At 36.9% G+C, this 25,634-nt stretch overlaps 2 protein-coding genes, 1 non-coding gene and 2 pseudogenes across 3 annotated transcripts; 2 read left to right on the forward strand and 3 right to left on the reverse strand.

Annotated features, from left to right (window-relative positions):
- The first annotated feature begins 2,917 nt into the window (after nucleotides 1–2,917).
- LOC104605412 (putative disease resistance protein RGA3) lies at nucleotides 2,918–6,974 on the forward strand. Its single transcript, XM_010270168.3, has 3 exons — nucleotides 2,918–3,170; nucleotides 3,684–3,785; nucleotides 4,072–6,974. Exon 3 carries the CDS (start codon nucleotides 4,181–4,183, stop codon nucleotides 6,878–6,880), a length of 2,700 nt encoding a protein of 899 aa, XP_010268470.1. The 5' UTR covers nucleotides 2,918–3,170; nucleotides 3,684–3,785; nucleotides 4,072–4,180; the 3' UTR covers nucleotides 6,881–6,974.
- Nucleotides 6,975–16,313: 9,339 nt separating this feature from the next.
- On the forward strand, nucleotides 16,314–17,581 carry LOC148789777 (DNA-directed RNA polymerases II, IV and V subunit 3 pseudogene; annotated as a pseudogene).
- Nucleotides 17,582–19,551: 1,970 nt separating this feature from the next.
- Nucleotides 19,552–21,099, reverse strand: LOC148789778 (DNA-directed RNA polymerases II, IV and V subunit 3 pseudogene; annotated as a pseudogene).
- Nucleotides 20,908–20,981, reverse strand: TRNAV-UAC (transfer RNA valine (anticodon UAC)). The gene has a single exon. It is a non-coding gene; the product is annotated as a tRNA-Val (tRNA).
- Nucleotides 21,100–21,248: 149 nt separating the features above from the next.
- LOC104605411 (ephrin-A3 protein) lies at nucleotides 21,249–24,149 on the reverse strand. Its single transcript, XM_010270167.3, has 2 exons — nucleotides 24,009–24,149; nucleotides 21,249–21,817 (listed from the first exon to the last, which is right to left on the reverse strand). The coding sequence occupies exon 2, from the start codon at nucleotides 21,776–21,778 to the stop codon at nucleotides 21,476–21,478; it is 303 nt and encodes a 100-aa protein (XP_010268469.1). The 5' UTR covers nucleotides 21,779–21,817; nucleotides 24,009–24,149; the 3' UTR covers nucleotides 21,249–21,475.
- Between the last annotated feature and the right edge of the window lie 1,485 nt (nucleotides 24,150–25,634).

The raw sequence follows: 25,634 nt of genomic DNA on the forward strand, positions 1-25,634 counted from the left end.
ACTATATGTTGATTTCTTGAATTCAACAAACTCTAAGTAATAAGAAAGATGATGTACTCTTCTTAGTAGGTTTCGGGATGTATTTTTGAAGCAATTGAGCCTCAAACTTCTAAGTTGATTGTAACCATAGCCAATCTTGTTCTATGTTGTGCATGGTTAATGCATATAAAAATATCTATTGTCCATCAAATTCTTATTACTTAGAGAGCTTTGAATTTGGAATTCGATTTTCATAGGATTGTTTAATAAAACTCCTAATTAAGAGGCTTCCCACTTTTCCTGATTTGTTAATTACATATAAATTAAGTTGGATGGGTGCATATAACAAGTGGCTCAGGCTAACTGAAACCTTAACCCCAAACCAAAGTTCAACTGAAACTTCACCTTGCTTGAATCCCAACCAGAGCTCAGATGAGCTTTCACCCCAACATGCTTGAAGCCCAACTAGAGCTTGGCTCAATCTTTTACCTTGCTTGAAGCCCAACATGCTAGATCCAACCTACGAAAAATCTTAACAAGGTCATGTCAGGTTGTGTTAAAATTTATCCAACCCAAGTTTCTCACCGTTCCAACAAATTGATATTTTTACAAATTAAGAGAAAAAAACATAGAAGGTTGCAAAATAATTAGTTCAACTCTGATGATTTTCCCACAAAACAAACATGGGAAAAGTAATTTTCCCACCATTTTCCCTTGCACAATTAATGGAAAGTGAAAATTTCACACTTTCTCATCCCAACCTGATGGAGCGCAATCCGGTCAATCCTAGCTGTCAACGTTCTTGCCTCTGACTAGAGCAAAAGGTGCCTGAAATGGGGAAGAAAGCGAGTAGTCTCCGAGGAGGAACCCGATGAGAGTGCTCCGAAGCTCAAGTTATCTTCCTTCATCACAGCCCATCCCAACCCATCCAAATCTTCCAACAAACCAAACGGAGCCTTAGGAATTGGATTATGGCAATTTGGGAGTATTATAAAAAAATGAAATTATGAGATCCTAAGGTTTTAAAAATTTGGGACAACTTAGAGGTATTTTAGAAATTAATACTAAACCTAGGAATATTTTACTAGTATGTCATTGGGTTCTAAAAATTTCACACTTTCTCATCCCAATCCATCCCATCCATCCAAATCTTCCCACAAACCAAACGGAGCCTTAGAAATTGGATTATGGCAATTTGGGAGTATTATAAAAAAAATGAAATTATGAGATCCTAAGGTTTTAAAAATTTGGGATAACTTAGAGGTATTTTAGAAATTAATACTAAACCTAGGAATATTTTATTAGTATGTCATTTGGGTTCTGAGAATTATATACAAGCCTCGTCCCCGCCCCGTCCCCAGTTTGAGGCAAAAATATTTTTCCCATCCCCATTTATGATTAAGGAAAACCTACTCATTCTAGGTAGGGCCCCGGGTTTTACGAGGAAAATTGTGATCCCTACTTCCAACTTGATCTTAGAGTTGTTAATGGATTGGGTATGGTGTATCGTGTACCAATCCCAAATTGATTACTAAAATCGTGACAATCAAGTCTGACCTCATTATACTTTATATGGATAATTACCTATTCTTTAAACATTAGTTTTTGATAATGTAACCTTAATAAAAGTTACATTAAAATAATAAATTATTTTAACCAAAATGGTCTTAGAACATATCTATGAAATTTACCCTTTTAACATAAAATCTGACAAAATAACAAGAAAATCAAGAAACCTTTATATATTATTAACTAACTAAACTAATTTGGGTCTGAATTGGTTAAAAATACGTAAAAATTGGTTCTGACCTAATTATTAATCGAAAAAAAAATCACAACCAAAACTGACATAATCAGAGTCCGAATCTGCTCCTCACGGAGCGCTCTTCACGCCACCCTCACAACATATTCCAACCACACAACAGGAACATCTCCCATTCTTGTTTGGTATTTTTCATGGGAGATATTCCCAATACACAACAGGATAGCTGCACAACAGGTTGTTTGTTATTTTTCACCAGAGATATTTCCAATAAACAGTAGGATGTCGTCGTGAGGTTGGTGTAAGGAGCGCAGTTCACAAAATCCATCCAATCATTAATCCGGACAAAATCACATAAACCAAAACCGACATAATCGGTTTGGTTCTATCTAATAGACCCGACTCATTGACAGCCCTATTAATCTATTCTTCTGGACCCGAAGCATGACACTTTCGTACCAGAAATCAGGATCCTAGCATGGGTCTGGGTCCTATTCATGTGTTGATCTAGTGTAAATAGGGCTATCAATGGGTCGGTTCTGGGTCGGAACCAGGTAGAACCAGTCCCAGAACCGATATGAGAACTTGTGGATCTGAAACCGACCTAGACCCTATAAGGTTTGTAATTTTGGACTCAGAATCGAACCGATCAATTCTTGGGATAGTCAGGTTCAACCCGATGGACCCGATTTTGATATATATGCTAATAATACCCTTGCTAAAAAATGTAATAAAAACCTAAAATGTAACGAAAACCCTGCTAAAAAAGAAACTGATAAAAAACAATAATAACTGTATTGATGTATATATATAGGGAGATCGGATATGTTACTCACACCTGGCGCCTCACACGCACATCCTATCATGTATTGGGAACATCTTCCGTACCTATTGGTTATTATTCATGGGAGATGTTTCCAATGCATGGTGGATGTGGCTGTGAGGCGCCCATTTGTGAGGAGCAGATCCCGTCATATATAGGGGTCAGGTTGGGTCCAAATTGGTTTGGGACAAGGTGGACCCGGTTCTGACATATAATAATCGGTCCGGTTCCATAGGGTCAGACCCATTGACAGCCGTAAATGTAAACTGTAAAGCATGAGAGGTCCGCGGGTAGTTATTCTGCTCGCGTCATGTCTGTTATTAATTGGAATCATGTTATCAAGTGGACTAGTGTAGTAAGCAGGAGTCTGTTAGACTGTTCCTTGAGTTGTTATTTTTGTTCTTGTTTCCAGAATCAAAAGTTTATTATTCTGTATTCTGACACGGTAACACCAAGGAGTATCGAATGGGCAGAGAAATTTGATCCCAACTGAACGTATCAGGCTGCGTGATGAGTATAAATTTCAACAAGAAAATCTTATTGAGAACCAAAGGAAATTTCTTCTCCTTTATTAGCCTTATCTTCAGGCGCCAAACTCATCCCCTGGTAAGATTTCTTCAATTACACCCGTATTTGTTTATATTTTGCTTTCATTTCAGGGTTTCATATTTGTTTCTTTCTCTTCTTTTTCATGGTTTCCATTATTGTCTGTATGTTCAATCCTTGCAATAGATGCTGAGAGAAAGACTATGCACTCTTTTACCAGTCGATTCTTAATTGAAACAGTGCTCTTGCAATTACCCTTGCGTAATGTATGAGTGTTGCAGACCCCCCCCCCCCTCTCTCTGCAACCATCACCGGTCTTCTCAAGATGAAGTGTCTTGATTACATATACATTGTCATTGCAGAAAAGGGTTTTCTCCCCTTTTTGGGTTGTGAATTTGAAGGTTGTTAGGTTTTACCATTTCAAAGCAATCAATCATAAGCCTCTCTCAAATCTTTTGATTTTTCTTTTCATTTGGAACTTATAATACATTGCTTTATGTCTGATTGAGTGTTTTCTGTTAGAGGTTATAATATATTGCTTAATTTATGCTATTTTTCGGGTGTAAACTGCAGGCTGCTAGGTTTTGCCTTCTCAAATATACCAAAGATTCAGGGGTTGGATCCTCCGTTCAAAAGACTCTCAAATCCAGCTTTAGTTGTTGATCATTCATTAGTGTACGCTGGAATATTTTCTTTTTTTTTTTCTACTTTTCATTGAGCTATTTCCTTCTCTTTTGTTTTGACCATCTTAATGCGTAAGCTGAAAAACTTATTATTTTAATTTCCAGTTTTCTTTAAGCCACATGTATTTCTCTTTTCTGTATGGATTTTTCTTAAATGCCCAAGAGATTGCATATTGGACCCACATTAATCTCTTATCAGGGTTTATACTTTTTTGCGCTTAAAATTACCTGCTTGATATATTGCTTAGTTCTTTTTCTTTTTGGTGTGTAATTTGCAGATTAATATTCCCAAGATTCAAGGCATTAGATCTTTTGCTCAAAAGATTCTCAAATCTTCCCAATCTTCAGTTGTTGGATAATTTCAATTGTTTAGAAAGTGGGAAAGGGATGGAGACCATTGAAGCCATTATGCAAGTAGTAGGGTCTAAGCTTGCCTCTGCTATAGGAATGAAAGAGCAAGGATCATTGCCAGGTGTTAACCTGCTGCAACTTAAAGATCTGCAAAAGAAGTTCTTGGAAGTCCAGGAATTTGTTGATGAGACCAGAGAGGAGCTCAGAGAGAATTTCACCGTTTGTCTTTTGCTTGGGAACCATTTTAGGAGCCTTATGTACAGTGTAGATGACTTACTCAACACACTAATCGCATGCGAGAAACACTTTCAGAAAATTGATCCTATGGACCTTTTAATAGACAAGTTCTTATCATCCTATTACTACCTAATGGATAAGATTACTGAAGCATTAGGTGAATTGAGAGAGATATTGGAGAGATGCCGTTTTGATGGATGCCATACTTTCAAGTTGATGCATGAGAGGGATAAGATTGTGGAATGGTTATTGTCAAATGAGAACTCCGAGTCCAGTGCTAACAAAGGGAATTTGGGTATAATTGCAGAATGGTTATTGCCGAATGAAAACCCCAAATCCAGTGCCAACAAAGGGAATTTGGGTATAATCAGAATACTTGGCAGTGAGAACACTTACCTTGCCTGGTTGGCCTACAACCATGAAAGGGTGAAGGCACATTTTGATCTTAGTGCTTGGGTTTTCATGCATCAGATTTGTGACCTCACAAACGTTACAAGGTGTATTTTGCAGTCTGCTCGTCAGTCTCAAATGAATATCCAGGACCTTCTACATAGCAAGAAATATTTTCTTGTGCTAGCCAATATATGTGAAGATAATTACTCTGTATGGGAAGCTTTACAGTCTGTTTTAATTGTTGGAGCTCCAGGAAGCAAGGTTCTCTTAACTACTAATGAGCGCTTTGAGGTTGTTTCAAACAGTTGGAATGTGCAAACTTTGAAGACTGATTATGGGAGGTTGTATAGATTATTGGATGGCAAACGGGAGGATTCATGGAATGAGACTTACCACCATCTTCCCTTGCATCTTCAGCAATGTATTGCTTATTGCTCTGTATTTCCCAAGGATTACCCTTTTGAGAAGGATAAATTGGTCCAGCAATGGATGGCACAGGGTTATGTTTTGCCTGAAAGGGGGAGAAGGATGGAAGACATAGGTTCTAGCTACTTTGATTACCTACTTTCAAGGTCCTTCCTGAAAGTAAAAGTTAAAGATGAATGTGAAGCTCAAACTGATGGCTTTCAGTTATTCGAAGAAATTCCCTGTAGTGATACAAGGTACAAAATGAATGCCCGTATCCATGACCTGGTTCTGTCCCTTTGGGAGAATGACCGCATTATGTTGAAGGAAGACTTTAGTAGTTTGTCTGAAAACACAAGGCACTTGTCTTTGCTTTGTGACCATTTTTCTGATAGTACTTTTGATGCCTTAGGTTTATCGTGTAGTGGCTTACGTAGTTTGCTATTTCTGAGAGGCAATCAGGGTGCTTACTTCCCAGACAAGCTGTCCCCAAATTATCTATACTTGCGTGTGTTGGACCTGAGTCACACCAAGTTGGATAGAAAATTTACATTTGCAACTGGAGGATTGAGGTTTTTATGTTATCTTGACCTTTCTGAGAGTAGCATTGGATGGCTGGATGGAGATTTTCATGAGCTCCAAACACTGAGACTCCTTCGTTGCTATAGCCTGTGCAAGTTTTCAATTCATGTAAACAGTCCAGTTAACTTACGACATTTACAAATAGATACATCTTATTCTCATAAGTTGACTAAGATGCCAGAAAAAATTGGGGAACTAACTTGCCTTCAAACGTTACCATTTTTCTTTGCTAGTAGGGAGACGGGATATCGTGTTGGAGAGCTAAAGAAACTGACTGAGCTTCGGGGAGAACTTGGTATTTTTCAGCTCGAGAATGTGCATTCGCTTGAAGAGGCTGAAGAGGCCATGCTACAGAACAAGCAACATCTGAACAAATTGATACTGCAATGGAATGGGGAATCAAAACAATATGGACTTGAGGATGTCTTGGAAGGCCTTCGACCACACGAGAACCTCAAGGAATTAGAAATAGTATCATATGATGGTTTGTTGTTCCCTTCTTGGTTGGGCAATCCATTATACTCGAATCTTATATCTATTTCCTTGAAATGCTGTAGAAAGTGTCAATTCCTCCCACCACTAGGCCAGTTACCTCACCTCAGGTTTCTCAAGATAAGTAGTTTAGAAGAAGTGAAACATGTGGGCTATGAGTTCTACCGAGGGGATTCTGTAAAGGGATTTTTGTCACTGGAGAAACTAGAGTTTGAAGGCATGAGTAAGTTGGAGAAATGGGATGATTTTGAGCAGGGTGAATTCCCTATCCTACGTGAACTTGATGTGATTTCTTGTCCCAAACTTAGGCATCTTCCAGACCTCAAGTATCTTATGTGCTTGCAAAACTTGAGGATTGAACATTGTTCAGATCTTGAATCCCTTCCAAGGGAGGCATTGCCTACTTCGCTTGAATCATTGACTGTTAAAGAGTGTCCCAAGGTAAAAGTGGTGCCAAAACAGAGAGGAGTGAAATCTTTGATGAAGACTTATCCTGGGGACCTGGCAAGAAACAACTTCTCATCATATATTCACAATAGAATAAATAATATTCAGAAGGAATTAGATGAACTGAGAGAGATAACACAGAATTTGGAAATAAATTTTGATGATGGAGGCACAGTTTGATTTTATTGTATTGCAAAGATATTTTGTTACAATTCTTGTAAGAGATGTTCCTGTTGTATGTTTTTTGAAGGTTGACAAAATACTCCAAACAAGGTGATTCACTAACAGTCAATTGCTACATCCTAATCTGATATCTTCTTTTCTTTCTTTTCTTCAATCTTACACTCAAGTTGCTACTTGTATCCCACTCCTAAAATCTGTAGTTTCACAGGTAAAAGAAAAGGTAGATCATCACTATTCACTAACAGTCGGACAAATCCAACAAAAGCCATAGGCATGATGAATTAGATTTGGCTTTGGTAGAATCCATGTCCAATTGCTAGTATATATCATCATTTACATCACTTCGTGATTCATGACTATCAACACCACTCAGCAGGATGATATAAACAGGCCTCAAACTGTTCTTAATCAAAATTCAGACTGTTTAACCAGTGAAAGAAAGACCAGAAGATATTTGAATCCACCAATTTGCTACATCACCGTTGGCTTCTCATGCTATTGCTGCTAAAGGTGATTTCCTTTTGTTTATTTCTCTTTTGTTTGTTTCTCTCTTTCTCCTTTTTCTTACCAAAAAAATTGCTACATTAGCGTTTCTGTAGAATTGGAAATAAAATACTTTTGGCATTGATATCCACTTAGCATTTCTTAGAAGCATCTACATACTACATAATTATTGTTCACACAGGAAAATCCATGCTATGCAAGATGGAGTACGTAACAAGAAAAAATGAGATATCCCTCCAAAATGTGCAGCCATTTGCTCAAAATGTACTGAATCAAAACTTAGCTTGTAGTCGAGTTCGGACTTGCGAGCTTTGAACCGCTCAGTTGGTTTCTATGTTGTCATTCAAGGAGAGATGTTCCTGATGTATGGCCATGGTGTCCTATAGATAGGGTTGTTGTGGGTAAGAGATCTAGACTGCTCCATGATCAAGGGGTCTTATGTGCACCCTTCTCTAGCCCCACCTCACTCCTCTATATTGTGTGTGTAATACTATAAGGCAAAGTCCAAACTAAGTATAGATAATCAGGAGAGAATACTCATTTCTCCCAACCACTCCAACCAGTACAAACGGATATGCTAAGGAGGCGTTCTACAACATAAATTGTTTTTCTTATTCTTGGTTCCAAAAACAAATCAAAACATCTGGTTTGAAAACAAATTCTCTCAAAATGAAAACACAAAAAACATGTTCTTGGTTGTATGTTTGTTTCCTGTTTTTATAACTGAAACTAAGAACATGTTCTTGAATTTTCTTTCAAAAACATGTTTTCATCTGTTTATTCAACTTCATGTTCCATAAATCATATAATTTCTATACTAAAAATTGTCTTTATTTTAAAAACCAATATTTTGTTGGTTCCAAAAGTATGTACTATTTTTTGAAACAAAACCAATTTGTTTTTTTCCTTTTATGTGGTGATTCCAAAAACAAGTGAAAAAAAAACATTCATATTGTAACACACCCCCTAAGATAATAGTGAATAGCAATTCATACCATACAAAATGGATTGACCAGTCATATATTAAAATATTTGTTAATGGATCATGGGAAAAGAAAAATTCCCAAATGCTGCAATTCATTTTTTTATGCTTTTACGAGATAAATCCTTTCTTATTTTAAATGAGAAAGGCAAGTAGTGTCAATACATCAACATAAGCCGAGCATTGGATGGTCGTATGTGTTGGGTTCCCTCCTTATGAGTCAGGGCCCACTCACCTTAAGAAAAGACAAGGAAAGAAGGGGATAAGGAAATACTCCCATTCTATCATCCAACACACTCATTCGTATGGTGACTTTTGGGCTCTTGAGGCTAAGGCATTTTTTAGAAGGGTTCTAGCAAAAAGAAGCTATTGTGAAGGCCATATCCACAACAAGGTTTGTGCTATCATTCATCTCCAAGAAGGTTTTTTAAGAGTATTTATTCTCTCATTTATTAGGTGAAAAGATTATTCTTGTTTTACTGTTGTAAACCACCATTTTTAGTGAGGATTTGAGCTGAGCTAGGAGGGTTTCTGTTTATGATATCATCCTCTAGTTATTGCTAGAGAGGAATACATTGTAATCTCATTATTGTTATTATAGTGGAAAATTTTTCTAGGTTAGTGCCCCGTGGATTTTCCTCTTCACATCGGAGAGGTTTTACACATTAAAAATTGGTGTTGTGTGTTGATCTGTTGTTGCTTTGATGTTTTTCTATTATTTTTTAACTTATTGTTGTTGTTATTTTGTGTTCGATTGAAGCGGTAGTTGACTACTAATAAATCTTTTTGTCAAGTAGTCAACCACTAGGAACATTATACTAATAGTAGTCAACTATTAAGAAATCTCTACGTGAAATAATCAACTACAAGCAATAGGATTGTGTTTTCAGGACCTAACAAACTACTATCAAAGCTCTTGGTTCTTATGTAAATCATGAAAGGAGTTCGGTTAGAAAAAAAATTTTAAGTGAAAGGAATTTGTTTCTCTAGAAACCAAAAATGAATGATTTATTGCTGTCTAAATACTTGTATGCACCTATGAGAGGTGATAATGGCAAGCCATAAGATATGTCCAACGAGAACAGGAAACTCCTTAACTTAAAAGTAGTTGCTTTTATTAGACAATGGTTGTATGGCAATGTTTATCTTCTTGTAGCAAATGAAACCTCAATTATTTCACTTTGGAACAAGTTAGAAGAATTATATGAGAAGAAAACCTTCGACAATAAGGCTTTCTTAATTAGGAAGCTTGTAAATTTGAAGTACAAGGAAGGCACCACCATTACCAAGCACTTGAATCAAATACAAGGCATTGTAAACCAATTAGCTTCAATGAAGTTGGTGTTGGATGATGAGCTTCAAGCTCTATTATTACTTAGCTCATTACCGAAAAGTTGAGAGACACTTGTAGTATCTCTCAGTAACTTTATACCTGATAGAGTAATAACAACAATTATGATAAGAAGATATTTTCTCAATGAGGAAATTAGAAGAAAATCATTGGACCCAAAGCCATATGCTCTTCTTATACAAAGCTGAGGTAGAAGCCAAATCAAAGGTTTACATAGTCGTGACAAGTTTAGAGTAGGTCTATCAATGGGTCAGGTCTACCCAACAGACCCAAACAGTTTATAATGGTTTTTGGTCCTATGAACCATTCCGATGGATCGATTCTAATTTTAATTTTTCTGTCCCAATTATTATCAGTTTGGGACCGATTTTGGCTGCCCCAAACCGATTATATATACCTATTATATTTTATATATTTTGTTATTTACATGTAATATAAGTATTTTACATATTTAACATTGTAATTTTAGGCAGGTTTAGAACATAAAACCCTTTTCATTTTCTTATTTATCAAGTTTTCTAATAATAGGTTATTGAATAAAATATTTTTTCTTATAAAAAAATATAGGTCTTTGAAGTATTACTAGTTTTTTTTTGTTTAATCGGGTCCAATCGGGTTAGATCCGATTGTCCCGATTACTAAATGGTTCGGTACCAGTTTTGAAATAAGAGAACCGACCAGGTTTGGTTCAGTTATGGTACTATTGGTTTTAACAATCGATTTAGAACAATTCTACCCTGTTCCGAACTAGACATGGACCGTTGACAACACTTGTCTAGAGGCAAATCCAAAACAAGGAAAAATATTACATGCTTTCATTGCAAGAAACAAGGTCATTACAGGAGTGAGTGTCGGAAACTCAAGAGAGACAATAAGAAAGGAAAAAAAATGAAAAGAATGAAGAAAAATACACCACTACAGTTAAAATTGGAGATATCATTGTTCTCACAGGTTGTAAAGAGTCTTGCATTAATTTATCATATCATGACACAGATTGGATTATTAATGCAGGTGCTTTCTATCATGATACCCCTCACAAGGAATATTTTATCTCTTGTAGTACAAGTGATTTTGATATTGTGAGAATGGGAAATAGTGGAACTTCCAGAATTATAGAGATGGGTGATATTTATCTTGAGACTGATGTAGATTGCAAATTAGTTCTCAAGGATGTCAGACATGTTTTAGACCTCTACCTAAATTTGATTTTAGCTAGAAAGTTATATGAAGAAAGTTTTAATAACCAATTTGGCAATAAAAAATGGAGACTATCCAAGGGGTCTTTAGTGGTAGAAAAAGGCAAGAGGTATTGCACTCTTTATCGTACACAGGGACGCGCGTGCAAAGGTGATGTAAACACTATAGAGAAGGAAGTTTTCACAGAATTATGGCAAAGACAATTGGGCCATATGAGCGAAAAATGAATGCAAATTCTTGCTAAGAAAAAAATTGTTAAACAGAATAAAAAGGTATGCATTTTATTACATGCATTCATAGCTTAGTTGGTAAACAAAATAGAGTCTCATTTCAAAGTTCTCCTCATAAAAGAAAATTTATTATAAAAATTAATTCATTCTGATGTTTATAGGCTTATGAAAGTTAAATCTCTTAGTGGTGCATCTTACCTTGTTACTTTTATAGACAATATTAGTAGAAAAGCATGGGCTTATGCTTTGAAATCTAAAGATCAAGCGCTTGATGTCTTTAAAGTTTTAAATACTATAGTTGAAAGAAAAACAGGTAAACCTCTTAAGTGTATTCGTACTAACAATGGTGGTGAGTATGAAAGTCCATTTCAAAATTATTGTGAAAACCGTAGAATTCAGCATGAACAGTTAATCCCTAAGACCCCACAACAAAATGGTGTAACTGAGAAAAGAACTACACCATTTTAGAGAGAATTAGATGCATACTGTCACAAGCAAAGTTGTCAAGATGCTATTGGGAATAAACTATGCATACAATTGTGTACTTGATTAATTTGTCTCATGTAGTTCCCTTGGAATGCTCATCATTTTGGTTATTTGGTTGTAAGGCTTTTGTACATATACCCAAGGATGAGCATTCCAAGCTTAATGACAAAACCGAGCAATGTATTTTCTTAGGTTATGCAGATGAAAAGTTTGGTTACAAGTTATGAGATCCAATTGGAAAGAAGATAATCAAAAGTATAGATGTGGTCTTTCCTAAATACCAAACAATTGAAAACTTTGAGAAAATTGAAATGCCTCAAGCAAATGATGGTGAACTTATGAACTTGGATCCAATTTCTCCTCCCTTGGTGCATAGAAATAATGGGGGAGATGCGCAACAATAAGATGTGAACTCGAAAAATGATGATAATGCTCCTAATGAAGATGCCAGCAGTGATGATAAACATGGGGAGCAGCCCCTTCAAGAGCCACTAGTCGAACTAAGAAGATCAACTAGGGAATGCCAACCATTGAGAAGATACCCATCAAATGAGCATATAATGCTTTCAGATGCAAGTGAACCCAAGAGCTATTATGAAGCTCAAGAAAGTGAGCACAAGAAAGAATGGTTCGTGGCTATGCAAGAGGAAATTGATTCATTACATAAGAATCAATACCTATGATTGGTAAAGGTAAAAATGTACTCAAGAACAAGTGGGTGTATAGGTTGAAGCATGAAGATAAGAGCTCATAATCAAGGTATAAGGCAAGATTGATTGTGAATGGATTTGAATAGAAAGATGGTGTTGATTTTGATGAAAATTTCTCTCTAGTGCTAAAAATGTCATCAATACGTATGGCATTGGGTTTGCCTACAAACATGGATTTGGAGGTTGAACAATTAGATGTCAAGACAACTTTTCTCTATGGTGATTTAGAGAAAACATCTATATGAAACAATTGGAAGGATTTGTAGTCAAAGGAAAAGACACATGGTTTGCAAACTAAGGAAGAACAGAAATTTGAATAATTTATAATGGAACATGGGTATGGTAAAATAGATTCACATCATTGTATGTTCACTTAGTATTTTTCTAGTGATGAGTTTATCATTCTTCTGATTTATGTTGATGACATGTTGCTTGTTGGGCAAGATAGTACAAAAATTGATATGTTAAAGAAGTTAAGCAATTCTTTCTCCATGAAGGACTTAGGTCTAGCTCAACAAATCTTGAGTATAAAATCTCACATGATAAGAAATCCAAGAAATTATGGTTGTCACAAGAAAGTTACGTAGAAAATGTGCTTGAGATATTTTGTATTGACAAGGCAAAACTAGTTAGTACTCCATTGGCAAGTCATTTCAAGTTATATAGTAATCAAAGCCCAAAGAATGAAAAAAGAAATAGGAGATTTATTGTTAATCCAATTGTATAGGAAGTCTTATGTATGCAATGGTTTGTACTAGACTAGACATAGCACATGCAATTGGTGTGGTTAGTAAATTTATTGCCAATCTAGGAAAAGAGCATTGGCTAGCAATGAAGTGGATCTCAAGTATCTGAAAGGCACCTCTAAGGTATGTTTGTGTTTTAGTGGTGGTAAACCTATGCTTGAAAGGTTTATAGATGTTGGTATAGCAGGTCACATTAAATTCAGAAAGTCTACATCATGACTTTTTTGTTCACTTTTGTTGGGGGAGCAATGTTAAAGTTGCAAAAGTGTAGGTTTTTCAACTACAGAAAATGAATATATAGTTGTCACAGAGTCTTCTAAGGATATATAGTGGACGAAGAGGTTTTTTAATGAACTTGGTATGAAACAAGAAAGGGTTAAACTTTATTGTGATAGTCAGAGTGTCATTCACCTGTGTGAAATCTAAGCTTTCATTCCAAATCTAAAGACATTAATGTGAGGCATCACTAGATTCAGAATATTCTTGAAGAAAATGAAGTGCAACTTGAGAAAACTCACATCGACAATAATGAGTCGGACATGATGACCAAAGCCCTATTGAAAAAGGAGTTTGAATATTGTAGAAGCATTTAAGTCAAGAGGGGAAGATTAATTGTTGGGCTCCCTCTTTATAAGGTGGAATCCACTCACTTTAAGAAAAGACAAGGAAAAAATGGGTTAAGTAAATACCCTCATTCTATCATCCAACATGTTCATGTTCATTTGTTGGGTGAATTTTGGGCTCTTGAGGCTAGGGTTTTTCTTGAAAGGGTTCAAGCAAGAAAAAGTTGTTGTAAATACAATTTCCACAGCAATGATTTTGTTATCATTCATCTCCAAAAAGGTTTCTCAAGAGTGTTTGTTCTCTCCTATACGTGAGAAGATTATTCTTGTTTTACTATTGTAAACCACCTTTTTCTGTGAGGATTTGAGTTGAACCAAGAGAGTTTCTCTTGATAATATCATCCTCTTGTTGTTGCTAGAAAGGAATACATTGTAATCTCATTATTGTTGTCATAGTGGAGATTTTTAAATTAGTGCCCTAAGTTTTTCCTCTTCACATCAGAGAGGTTTTTCCCATTAAAATTGGTGTTGTGTTGATCTTTTGTTGTTTAGATGTTTCCCTATTACTTTTAGCTTATTGTTGTTGATATTCTGTGTTCTATTGAGGTGGTAGTCGACTACTAACAAATTTATATGTGAAGTAGTTAACTACAAGCAATAAGATTGTGTTTTTGGGGCCTAACAATTTGTGGCCAATGAATTTCATCGAAATGGGATACAAGGAAGTCACTCTTTTTGCACATATACCAAATGTTAGGAACAAAATTCATTGGCTTTAGGATATGCAAAAATCTAATAGTGATTTACTGGCACACTATAGCTACACATTGGGAACAAAATTCATTGGTATTATTACTACTTCTATTTGTAATAGAGTGGGTGAAAATGTCATATCGCATAAGATAATCACTTCAACTAATAAAATATAAATATGGTATTAATCAATGGCAATTTGTGACCAGAGATCAAATTTGGCATTGCAAATAAAAATGGCAATTTGTATTACAATTCAAAAAAATTATGGTAAAACAGTATCATCTCACAAATTTGTATTGACCCACCCTAAATATTACTTGTAGAAATGGCAATGATACCAAACGACAACCTAATAGTTGAGATGGTCACCTAACATCCCTCTAAATATAGAGGCATGACATCAAACTTGTATAATTGTAGGCTCTTTGTGATAAGGTTAACTAGAGAACCAATGAGCCAAGGAAGTTGGTTTAACTGACCTAATAAAGCACCTACAAGAGGGGGAGAATAGCCTCAAGGTGTATCTTAGAGGAAGAACTTTCCAATGAACAAGGGATCATTGGACCAAGCTGAGGAAGTTGATTGATGAAAAAAGCAAATGATGAGATGACAACAAGAAGAGATGTATAACATATGTATATTTTTTATGGATGCTTTACCTATTTATAGCGATGTCATGCTTATTGAGCAATCTTAATTCTACTAGGGGCGTTCATTTTTTGGATTTTGAGTGGGGAAAAATTGATCAATGGGATTGTGAACCAAGAAGCCCGTGTTCTTTTTTCAGAATTGTGTGGGGACTAGGGAAGTTTATTTTCCTGAGTATCACTTGCCCGACCATCTCCCAAGTGAGTAAATAACTTTCCCATGTAGGGGGAAGTTGCCAACACTTGAATAGAATAAAAATGCCCCTTTTAATAATGGATTTTTATGACTAAAACGGTCATTATATTATTTATCTAGAAAATAAAAGAACATGGGTAAATGCATTTACCTAGATAAATAACTCCAAAGCCTGACCTAAACCTTTTGGTGATTGTTTTTATCTGGATCTAAGGGCACTGAAGATGTCCAAACGAACTAGTTGGTCAGGTTGGTTGGCTAAGCATTGGTGAATTTCTTGAGTATTTTGTTTCAAAAACATTTGGCAGCTCATGATTGAATCGCATGAATGGACCTCATAAAAAATGTTCTTTATTACTTCAACGGGTGTTTTCTCATGCCCCGACTTAGTTAATTGTCAGTTTCTTACAACTTTAATCTTTAATTTACCTTTTACGATTTGAGTGCTTGTAGGCTTTACAACTGAGCTATTTTCAGTTGTTGGCATTACCATCACGAACTCTTTTGCTTGATTAGTCGGTAACTTCATCATTCTTTCTCTCTATCTCTCTCTCATCGATGCCTAGTTTCAAACTTTTGAATATTGAAATGACACATTTGGCAAGTGGTAACAACATAAATAAATAGAATCTATCAAAACAATATTAATTAAGGGAAAATGACCTTGGTCTCCCCCCTCAAGAAAAGAAAACCCCGTAACAATTGTATCAAGAAAACCCAGCCATTGAAGCCCAATGAAAAAATCAAAATACCACCACAAGCCCCGTCCATTCAACAGACGTGATATACGTTAGCCATCTCACAATTCTTTGACGAAAATACCCAAAGATAGGTGATATGAATATGGGCTATGTAAAACTAAATAACGAAACCATGGCTAAATCCTCACTGTTCTCAAGACATAATCCACATCCATCCATTGAATGTTTTGATGACAGAACTAACCCCATTAATAGTTAGTGTTTTTGAATGCCACCTATATCTCTTTAGCGGTTCAACTCAGGAGAGTCAGAGGCTCAGAGAAAAATTTTGGACAGAACCTTCTAGAGAAAGAGCTTGCAAATGAGAGTGGTGGGAGTATCTTACCTTGAATTCGAGCTCCAAGAAACAGACACAAGCATGGCAAACACCCTTGGCCACGTCATGCTTGTAGAGGTACTGGCCATTGCAATTGACCTCATCAAAATCGAGGTCAACTCCTTTGTTTTCAACGATGAGTTCATCGTTCACCACCTTGGCCTCATCCCCGACGGACAGTGTGGGTATTGCTCCGTCAAGTTCCACCACAAAGTCCATTGTCACTCTGACCCTTTCGTCAACCCAGTCGATGTCGCCCAGTTAGTATGTAGAGACCAGTGGTTACAACGCTTCTGAGCAGAGGGGTATACTAATCGTGAAATTGCGTCGTGGGCAAGAGCTGAGGTGGGAGTGGTAGCTGGAAAGGGGATAGGAAAAGAGATTGGATCGAGAGCAGCCCAACAAGTGTTTTTCACATTGATCCCAATACTTATCAGGTTGTACTAGTTGACCCTACAGAAGTATACACTGACCATGATGAGGTGATAATGAAAGCAGATGCAATGGGGGAAGCAAGGACTTTTCAGATATATGGTAAAGAAAATAGTTTCATTTTCACTGTTAAATCTTATGTTTTCAAAGTGGGTCACCGGTTCTAACGGTTCAGATCGTGCCACGTCATCATATATATATATATAAATATATAAATATATGTGTGTGTGTGTGTGCGTGTGTGTGTGTATAAATATATATTTTATTAACAAATAATGCGCAAATATATTTTAGATATGTTATATATATTTTTATATTTAATTTATGTTTTTAATTATTTTTTATAAAAATATTAAAAATTACAATTTGAGGCTAAAAAAGGTTTTTTTTATGGAAATACCAGCACTTACCCAAAATAAAAAAAAGTCACCCCAATCGAATATCGAAGTGCAAAGTTATGGCCTTTGAAAGTTTGCATACATTGAGTGTGCAACCCGATGACTAGGTCGAACGGGTCAACGAGCAAACCGATCGGGTTAAACAATTCTTGGCCAAGTCAATGGTTTTTGACCATTTGACGGGTCCTGACTGAACTAGACCCAGAATCTTGGTCGGGTAACGATTCGATTGTCCAGGTCAACTACGGGTTGAAAACATTGGTTAAATCTATTGGTGCCATTAAAGCTTTATAAATGGTAATCAATGCAATCGAAGTGATTAAACGGAAATTGAGTGTAGTCAGTTTGTCTGAGGAAACTGAAGACGCTAATGATCAGTCCGGGTGCACACATGCATGGAGGATGATTGGTTTGATCACTTAAGGCAACATTAGATATAGAAGAAATGTTGATGTCTTTGGTGATGATTGGCACCGAAGCATTTCACAAGTGGGCCCTAATTCACAAGTGATTTGTTTCACTTATAGGTAAAAGACAATGTCTATTTGAAACCATAACACCCATAAGAGTCCTTAACAGTTGAAACTTTAAAATCATAGGTTTGGCCACCTCGAGCCTATTTGGCATGATCAGGTGCTAATACATACTCCGCTTTATACGGATTTTCACATCTACACGTAAAAGATGGTGCCCATTCAACCAATAGAACCCCCACAATAGTCATTAATAGTCAAAACTATGAAATTACATTTTTTACTAGCCTAACCTTGTCTATAGGTTTTAGGTGCCCAAACAAACATCGCTATCCATTAAACACATTCATTCAAAGAAGAAGGTTCCCATCTAATTGTTGAAACCCTCATAACAGTCTTTAATGGTCAAAAGTGCAAAATCACAATTTTTCCCAGCCCAACCCTATTCATCAATAATGATAAACTATTTCCAAAAGACCAATGTAAGGAGAATAATAACAAAAAGAAGAAAAATAAGTTGTCTAACTGTAACCATCCCTTCAGTAGCTAACTCATTGACTGATTTCATAGACTCAATCTGCCTTATGCAAACATCGAATGCTCTCTCCACATTTTCAAGGCGTTCCAAAACATCACCATGACTATTTCCCGATGTAACCTCATCCGACCAACCTTGAGGAATCGCCCACTCAAAAAATTTGCAACCGCCAATAGAATTGCTTTCAGTCGTTGGGCTATTCAGCACATGCTCCTACAAGTGCAACACATGTCATTAGCAATATACATACCTTATATCAATGCTAATAAATAATATCATCCCACTAAAAATATTACCTCGGATTTTAATCGACAAATATAAAACAAATTTTGTGGGCTATTCCAAGTTGTTGAAATTCGAACGATGCATTTTCGTTTGCAATAGCAAATGCTTAGTATCATATTGCAAACTACTCGGAGATTGATTCCCGACACTCCGTTGGCTATTCATACCTACAAATGTTCAATAACCCACAATAACGACATCCATATCTTAATCAACATTAAACACTTCATTTTCATTAGCACTAAACTAAGCAACATTCAAATATTCATTTACAAAGGTCCTTACGGCAATCAATAAAGGAAAAAATGTAACAAAGTAAATTGTCTGTAGTCGAGCTATGTCAACAAATGCATGAGTGGCCAAACCGAAATGAACCAAAAACACAGGGATCGTGCTGAAAACACGAAGGAACCACCTCCACAGTGGTTGAATGCAAGGGCTTGAGAAACCCTCCAATGACCGCTAAAACCAGCTTTGAGCATCCTGTCAATGGTTAACAAAAGGTGCCTCCGACGGATGGTGAACAGTAAATTGATGCTCCAGCTTCCTCTGAATGGTGAACGTTGAGTGTCGTCCATGGTCGGTGACCGGTGAACACAGGGGGATCTGAGAATGTTTCAACGTCTTAAATAAGCAAGACCGATGATAAAACAAGGAACACAAGTAGAGATGAAGCCCCGGTAATGAAATGGCGAACACAAGTAGAGATGAAGCTCCGGTGATGAAACGACAAGATGAAGCTCTAGTGATGAGTAAGAGATGAAGCTCCAATGATGAGAGATGAAGCTCCGGTGATGAAACGGCAAACTGATAGAGAAATGGCTCTGAGAAATTTTGAAATGGGGAACACAGGTAGAGATGAAGAGAGATAAAGCTCCGGCAATGAAATGACTCTGAAAATTTTCAAAATTGGGAAGCTTTGGTGATGAAACAGCTCTTTGAAATTTCGAAATGAGGAAGCTCCGGTGATGAGAGATGAAAAACTCAAGTGATTAAATGACTCTTAAAAGTTTCAAAATGAGGAAGGCGTTGTAAATTCGAAATGGGGAAGACGATTAACGTTTCATAGAGGGGTATAACGGGTATAATACTTAAACTTATGCTGATGTGGGGGGAGGGGAGGAGCCATAACAAATTTCGAATTTGTTGGCTGGATGGCTGGGGCTGGCATGGGTTTTGATTTCTGTACGTCTCCAATTGAAATTTCGATTTTTTAGGGAGAGTTTGCTGAAGAAACTCCTTTGTATAAGCACTTCTATTGCATTGACCACCATCTATAAAGCTTTAATGGCGCCAATAGATTCAACAGTGAAAATGAAACTATCTTCTTTAGCATATACCTCAACAAGTCCTGGCTTCCCCATTGTGCTTTACTTTCGTTATCCCCTCATCATCGTAAGTGTATGCCTCAAGATCAACCTTTATAACCTTATGAGTATTGGGATCAATGTCAAAAGCCTTGCTGGGGTACTCTCAATCCAATCTCTTTTCTGTTAAAGTGTTAGTGATCCCATCAAATCTTCACTAATATGAATATTTGGTTCATACATGAAAAGTCACATTGGGTGCAGGCGACCACTTTGCATGGTCTTTTCCTATCCCCTTCCCAACTATCGCTCTCACCTCATTCTTAACTCTTGTCCACGACGCAATTTCACCGTAAGTATACCCCTCTGCTCAAAAGCGTTGTAACCACCAGACTCTACATATTGGGCGACATTGGTAAGGATGACGGAAGGGTTGGAGATTTTGAGGTCGTAGCTGATAACGTCAAGGGTATGGCCGGAGTGGTAGTGGACTTTGAGGTAGAAATTGATAGAGCAATACTCACACTGGCCGTCGAGGATGAGGCCAAGGTGGTGACTGGTGAGTGGTGAATTCATCATTGAGAACAAATGCAATGGTCGAGATCTCTGCAAGCATGACGTGGCAAAGGGCGTTCATCATGCTTGCGTCCATCTCTCGGGGCTCGAATTTGAAGTATTTGGAAGCTCTCCTCTCAAAGGTTTTGTTCAAAATACCGCTCTAGTTCTCGCCCTCGGACGGCGGCCTCCAGGACTGATGTTGAGATGTAAGTGGCGTTGAAAAACACCGACTATTAATAGGGCACTTTTGTCATAACATTTAATGAACGCTAACTTGAGAGTTAGCGGTATGGGTATTTTCGTAAATAAATTGGGAGATGGCTGACGTATATCACGTCTGCCAAATTGAAGGGGTTGCGGTGGTATTTTGATTTTTCCATTGGGCTTCCATGGCTGTATTTTCTTGATACAGGTGTGAAGGGGTTTTCTTTTCTTCAAGGGGGGCTCAGAGTCATTTTCCCATTAATTAATTATATTTAGACCTTATAATTTTGTAGCCCATTTGTTAAGTCTTAGCATTTCTTGTAGTAATAATATAATTGTTGAACAAGGTAATTTAGACATTAGAAACAGATTTCCATTAAAAAGTGGTGCTGCCCAGGTTCGAACTGGGGACCTTCAGTGTGTAAGACTGACGTGATAACCGACTACACCACAGCACCTTACAAAGTTTAAGTTTCAAAATTTTTTATCTGTTGCATTTCCTCTGGTTCTATACCTTGGAAAGGAGAAATCCCAAGCGAAGCGAGTAAACGAGTTGCCTTTTGTAACTGCATACATGGTTTTACCAACCCCACAATGAAAATTGTATTGGCAAGTAGACATGAGGATTGAAGATCGATTCATTGTTGGATATGGTGGAATAAACCCACAACAGATTGCTCATTTAGCTTGAGGAATTAGCATCATATTTGGAAGAAAAACAGAAATGTTTCACCGATGCCAGAGATTTACTACAATTTCATAATAAACAACCATTGAGAAAACAATGTTCCAGCCCATCATCCACTGAAAACAGGGAAAAGCGAGAATAGAAAAATTCATGGTATAATTGATGTGTAAGTAAAGACCAAGGGGCATCCAGAGCTTGTGAACAACCCAAAATAATCACATAACAAACAAAATATTATTTTGAGCTGGACTGGAAGACGCTCTGTTAGAAGAATTTTAATTTTCCTTTGGCTACAGAAGCTTTTGCCTCCTCCAACTTGCACAGAGCCTTCTTTGTTCCAGACAAGCCTGAACATGTTTCCGGGGTGCCTAGGGTGACAGCAAAGTAGAGATACACTGTGCAGAGGAACGCAAGGAGCACAAGCATCGTGAGCAGAAAGCGGTGCCGCTGGAGAAGAGTTGAACAGTTACCCAACTCTTCACGGGCCTGGATCTGCTTTCTCAATGATGATGAGGAAAATGGGTTTTGGGACCTCCTGTGTGGAGAAGATAAGCTGTCAAGAACCATGGTTTATCTCGACCTCCTGTCTAGGCAATACCTGGAGTCCTGCACCAATTCAGTCATAAAGAAAGAAATGTAAAACCTTAATATTAATGGGTTTCAGAGGCAAAAGCAGCATTGAATTAGAAAAACACGGGAAAAGTAAAGCCTAGAAACTTAGAGCTGACATAGCCCCCCTATTACAAGGAAAACTAGTATTTTGTCTAACATATCCCCTGAAGGTAGTTTTATTTCTCTATGTAATACAATGGGCGAATACAGCCAACAATTAATATTATCTTAGAGTTTTGTAAAGATTTTCAATTAGTTAAGGGTTCATAAACATAAAGATAACAAGCTAGTCCACAACTGATAATGAAATGGTCTCCACAACCATCACACAATTCTCCCATTGTATCACCTTACCAAACCCCTAGACATCAGGTATGAATAAAATGAGTTTGAATACCACATTTAAGAAATACAAGGATAGAGATCATAGACTCCTTTTCACAACCAAGGTTCAAAATATCGATGGGGCGTATTGGGCGATACCGATAGTGTTTTGTAGGAATTTTTTTTCAAAACTGATTCAGGGGGGAGGCGGTTTAAGGCTCCTCCACCCCCTGAACCAGTCAGAACCCCAATACACCCCCTGTAGGGGCGTATCGGGAAGCCACCGGCACGATACGTATCAGCCGACACGGGCCAATACGTATTGATACTTTGAACCTTGTTCACAACCATGTCGAAGCTTTACATGTCTTTAACAATTTGAATTAGTCTATAAGTTAATTTCCAATGTCTCATGACTGCAAACAACTTCATCCAAGATAAGACAAAATAATATAAAACTTCGTTTCCCTCATGAACTCCATTATCGTATCTTTTTAACCACTCTACCTCAAAGCAAAAATAGCAAGTAAATTGTTTTGCAAGGAAAAGAGGTGGATTTGGGTTATCTAAAGAGTGACATATACAAAGCTGTACGTTCATACACAATAGTACTTTCAAATTTCAAAGATAACACTGCTAATGACTATAGAAAGATCTCTCCAATGCATAGTATAAAGACTCTTGATTCACTCAATTGTCAAAATTATACATGGAGTCTCCCAAAAAAAATGAATGTAAAGGATCAGGGATAGAACCCTTAGAAAAAAAAATTATAATTTAGCACTGAGAGTCATTTAGTGTGATGTTATAATATCACTAAATGAGCATAAATTCAGATAAGACGAGCTCTTGATGCACTAATCCGGATTTAGAGCATCTTCTTTCACAATATCTGTGTAAAATTAACAACTTCTAGCACATAAATGTGTAAATTTAGTTGATCAAGAATATGATAGCAACATCGCCACTTCATCGTTAGAAAAAGGGGTTGTCATTCTCTTAACATCCATATTCTGCAGTTCTTTGGCCAGTAATTTCACTTTAGGCTAACAAACTCTTAACATTTTGTTTCTTGTAAGAATTCAATTATAATACTAAAGAAACACAGCAAAACAAAAAACATCTTTATGCTTTTTTCTGTTCACGATATCTTCTGGGGATGAAACTTACTCATGTAGCGATGTTTCAACAACCCAATTCCCTTATTTCTATTACGAATTTAATGATTAGTGATACAGCATAGCTTCTTCCAAGATCGAAACGCTAGGGTTCCAATTTCATCCAGACCATTATAAAAACCCAAAAGTCAACTTTTTTCTTGATTAGTATAACCAAAAACTATCATCTGCGAGGTTCAAGTCAACAGTCCACTTGCTCCCCGCCGAATAAAGAAAAGAAAAAAAAAAAAAACAAAAACGAGCTTCATGTCCACCTAAGTGCAAAATTTAGAAGATCAATTAGGGACTGCAGTTGAAAACATTAAAATCAAATTATAATGAAATAACTCATTTTTTCATGAGTAAAAGAATTAAAGAAAAAGGAAAATACTTTGCGCCTCAAACAAGATTAATGGATCTCCCACAGCTATCATAGAAACAAACGAATATTTCCCACACAACCATCCAAAAAAAAATCCACTGTCCATCCACAGAAGAAATTCAAGATTCCAAGCATCAAACTTCACCAAACCAATCAGCAGTTAATAAGCTAACACAATTAGATCAAAACAAAAATCAGAACAAAGGGAACAGAAATAAGGTAGACTTTACAGCTCAGATCTACTATAAAACTCCAAATAAACCCCCAAAAAAAGGAAAAAAAAAGGGAAAACCCTAGATATCAGGGAAGAACGCGAACTTACAGAGGAAGAATAGGAGAAGATGGAGGTGAGTAAACAGGTCGTCGCCCCGATCACAATAGAAGAAAGAATGAGAGACTACTTAACGTTACTGAATTTGTTCGTTTTTTTCCTGCGTCTCTCGTTCTCTCTCCTCTTCTTCCTCTCTGCGTCTCTCGTTTCCCGTCCCGATGTACGGAGATCCGGGCGAGGTAGACTGCTCGTCCACAAAACCGCGTATAGCGCGTGGTGTGCACAGAGAGGGAGGGGGGGGGGAGAAATAGAGAGAGAAGCGCCGAATGTATGTATTGATGTACGGAATCTGTGACTCTTCGTGATACCAAACTTGGGTTTGTTGGCCGTGGCCAATCGGCTCTTTTATTACTTCGTAGGGAGGGAGCCCACCACCTCAATTAGTGCGTTCCATCTCTCCTCCGGAAAGGATTATTCATTTATTCCCAATATTAATACGTTCAAGAGAACTCAGCTTTTGAAAGTTAGGTACACTCACATGCCACGTGGCTAGTTATATTAAAAGGGGCCCACTAGGTATGACAATGCATACGCAGACTCGATGCAGATCTGTTGACTCTCGTGTCACTGCGAGTAAAGTCAAAAACTATTGCCAGTGCCCAACCATGACTATGTTAGGCCCTATGACTGTGCTATTCCTGCTTGCGTTCCTATTGTCGATGGGCGCAACAAGAGTTGATTGCCAGTTTGCCCACGGTTGCTAAAAGAGACGTGTGGGCCCTATGACTATGTTAGGCCAAAATTGAAAATCCAAATGCATGTCGATTAACGGTATGGCCGTGGATAGGCATCTGTTGTAGGTACGAGGTCAAATCCAGCTTTGGAATTGGAATTTGCATGCCACGTGGCTATTTATCTTTAATGAGCTATTAAGCATGAAGTACTGTAAACCTCAAATTTTCAATGCAGAGAAGTTCACATCTGCTGGGACCAGGGAGATAAAGATCTACTTCGGCAAAATTCTAAATGCATGATCATAGGTGTCATTAGTCATTTAATAATCATGTTTTTCGAACCGCCGTTGATATGGACGGTTGGACTGTTCGGCCTAGAAATCGTTTGGGCAATCAGTTTTGTTTTATCCCAAATCTGATTCCTGACTAAAAATAATTGAATTGGTCAATGATTAGTTGATTTGGGTGATCAAACCATCAACATGTTTAATAGCTTTTTGCTATTTTTAAAATTTTTAATTTATTTTATCAAAACATGCCATTCATTTGGATTGGATGGTCAAATTGTTGACCCAAAAACCGGTGGCTAAAACGGTTCTGATTTCAAGTCATTTTTTAAAACATTGGTATAAACTAGTTAGGATCGGTGTTTATTATAAGCAAAATTGAAGATGGAGCATTTTCAATTAAGTGGTGTTCATCTAATTTCAATTCGAGTATTATTTTTTGGGGTTTTGTCTACTTTATCCAATTAAAATCTAAGTTGTGTTTTAGTGAGAGTGGTCAATTTCCTATTCTTTAGATAAATTTGTATTTTTTTGTATCTTAATGTTTTTTTTTTTTGAAAAAGAATTTGTATTAACTTTTATTAGATTATTATTATTGTATTATTTCTAGGTAAAATTATAAAGAAGCATCCTCTTAAAACAATTCTATAAATAAA

This window comes from Nelumbo nucifera, chromosome 8, assembly GCF_055504915.1.
Source record: "Nelumbo nucifera cultivar China Antique chromosome 8, China Antique-T2T, whole genome shotgun sequence".
NCBI classification, from domain to species: domain Eukaryota; kingdom Viridiplantae; phylum Streptophyta; class Magnoliopsida; order Proteales; family Nelumbonaceae; genus Nelumbo; species Nelumbo nucifera.

Excerpts from the sequence above, each read along its gene's own strand:
- LOC104605412 (XM_010270168.3), top strand. The coding sequence starts at position 4,181 with ATGGAGACCATTGAAGCCATTATGCAAGTAGTAGGGTCTAAGCTTGCC.
- LOC104605411 (XM_010270167.3), bottom strand. The coding sequence starts at position 21,778 with ATGGTTCTTGACAGCTTATCTTCTCCACACAGGAGGTCCCAAAACCCA.